The sequence below is a fragment of the Monopterus albus genome, unplaced genomic scaffold, assembly GCF_001952655.1.
Source record: "Monopterus albus unplaced genomic scaffold, M_albus_1.0 scaffold263.1, whole genome shotgun sequence".
NCBI classification, from domain to species: Eukaryota; Metazoa; Chordata; class Actinopteri; order Synbranchiformes; family Synbranchidae; genus Monopterus; species Monopterus albus.
In genome coordinates, this window is record NW_018128143.1 from 790,477 (window position 1) to 792,900 (window position 2,424).

The following is a 2,424-nucleotide window of genomic DNA, read 5'->3' on the forward strand; positions in this document are numbered from 1 at the left end:
ACCGCTCTGTGAAAAATGAGGCCAATCCATCAGGGGAGAGACAGGTCAGCAACAACACAAAACTACAATTTTCACTTAAAAATATTTAGATAAGCTTATGTTTGGCTTAAATATTTAGACTACTAACATCTTCCAGACAACACCAAGGCGGCAGAGTGGAGAAGGCCGGGAGGACCCAACACCACGTAAGCCTCTGGGTAGCCCCAGCAGGGCAGCCTCCACTCCCACTCGTACTGGACTTGCTGAGAACAGGTGTTATGAAAATTCATGTTCTAATATCCAGGCAAATTACATCTTGTGAACAATGTGATAATTTAAAGTGTAACTTTAAGTGATATTGCTAGGTATCTACTTTATTTGAAAGTATTTTTATGCAAAATGCTAGGTGATGTAATATTCAGGAACTCTTCTAAACCAGAGTTTAATGTGGTGTCTCTCTTTTTAAGGAAATGAAGCTCAGCTTCCTAAAATTTAAAAATGTATGGGGTCCATATTGTGTATGTTGTTTGATAAAGTCAAGCAAGGAGCTACTGTTAATTTTTCATTTTAAATGTTATTGTTGTTTTAAAAAGTGCACTGTATCTGACTATCTATAAATGAAAACCTAAACAAAATTTCATTCCATTTTAAGAATGGTTATTTCAGACATTTGACATAAATTGGTGTTTGCTGTTTTTTAGGAGCGAGAAGAGAAAGAGACTCCTTAATTCTGAAAGTGACCTGACTGAGGACTACCCTAAGGAAAATGACTCCTCAAGGTAAAAGCAGCACATCTCACTAACCAGGCAGACGTTTAGGGGTGCTGGTCACACATAGACTGACCTGATTTATACAGCCTTTTATCAGAACACTTGGCCAAGACCCTCCACCCCCAAAATCTGATGGCAATACAGAAGAAGGTTAATACAGTAGTGTAACTGGTATCATGGTGTGGCAGTGTGGTGCTGCAGCACCAAAATGGAAAAACTTTAGATTGTTTATGAATGTAGACAGTTTATTTTGCATATTCACTTTAGGTCCTCTGTTTCCACAGTCAGATAACATAAAAAAATATTTATACATTTTCTTAGCAACAACAAGGCCACTTCAGACGCACCCAGGAAGTTTTTACTTAACTGCAAAGAGAAGCTGAAGCAGGCAGAGGAGAACAGGAGTTCAGGTAAATGCCTTTATCCACAGCTCAGCAGCAATACCAGATGGCGAGTCTGTGGCTAGTTATGTTGGGTGACTGCATATATTTTTGTGTTGCTGTGTTGTCAGTTTTATTAGCATCAGGAAAATGTGATCTTGCTGGTTGAATTTATCTACATAACTCTGGAGATGTACTGCACTTTTGTATTTGTGCTATATGAATTTTCAGACCTTAAACTGTCTTTATGTGGCACCACACTTTTTTCCTTCCCTGCAGCTTCACTAAGTTCAACTCCCCTTCAGCCAGCGTCATTCTATGGCAGCCGATCTGTGACTAAAGACTATAGCCAGAGCCACTCTTTTCTGGACAGGTGAATTTCTTCAGTGATCAGCTAAAATACACAAGCTAGCAGAGTTAAAATGCAAAATAAGGGGATCAGCAAATCACTGCCGAACCCATCATTAACACCTCTTCTGTTGTAAAAATCCCCTCAGACCATCCAGTACAGCACAGACGACCACGGTCAAAAGAAGCCTAATGCTGCCCAACCACTCCACTCCCTTCAAGAAGGTACGCCCCTCTCTGGACTACGGTGGCTGGAACAAGCCGAGACCCTCTACTATGGCACAGCCTCAGCCTCCACTGCAAGGGTAAGAAAAAAAAAAAAACAGATGGGCTTCATTAAATATGAGAGGATGGATTTCACCAAACTCCTCCCAGACTCGAGTTTTTGCCTCCACAACTATCTGGGCTGTAGTCCGCCTTGCCTGCCGCTGCCGGTACCCGTCAGCTGCCTCAGGAGTCTCACGAGCCAACCAAGCTCAAAAAGACTCCTTCAGCTTGACGGCATCCCTTATTTCCGGTGTCCACCACCGGGTTCGGGCATTGCCGCAACGACAGGCACCAGAGACCTTACAGCCACAGCTCCGAGTGGCCGCATCAGCAATGGAAGTGGAGAATACGGTCCACCCTGAGTATCAAGTCTCTGGATGTTGTGGGGCTGTCTTGGCTGACATGCCTCTGCAACATCGCATGGTGGTTGGGGACAGTGCCTCTGGACTGGCAGACCGGGGTGGTGGTCCCTCTTTTCAAGAAGGGGGACCGGAGGGTGTGTTCCAACTATAGGGGGATCACACTCCTCAGCCTCCCCGGGAAACTCTATGCCAGGGTACTGGAGAGGAGAATTCGACCGATAGTCGAAGCTCGGATTCAGGAGGAACAATGCGGTTTTCGGCCTGGCCGTGGAACACTGGACCAGCTCTATACCCTCTTCAGGGTGGCGGAGGGTTCAT

General features: G+C 44.6%; 1 protein-coding gene across 1 annotated transcript in view; it reads left to right on the forward strand.

Moving 5' to 3' along the window:
• Positions 1-5: 5 nt before the first annotated feature.
• LOC109972643 (ubiquitin carboxyl-terminal hydrolase 37) overlaps positions 6-2,424 on the forward strand; it is a gene marked incomplete at its 5' end in the record, with an annotated part of 14,731 nt that continues 12,312 nt past the window's right edge. The window contains 6 exon segments of the mRNA XM_020621651.1: positions 6-44; positions 119-252; positions 681-758; positions 1,071-1,159; positions 1,409-1,502; positions 1,627-1,782. Coding sequence (XP_020477307.1) covers positions 6-44; positions 119-252; positions 681-758; positions 1,071-1,159; positions 1,409-1,502; positions 1,627-1,782 — 590 coding nt within the window.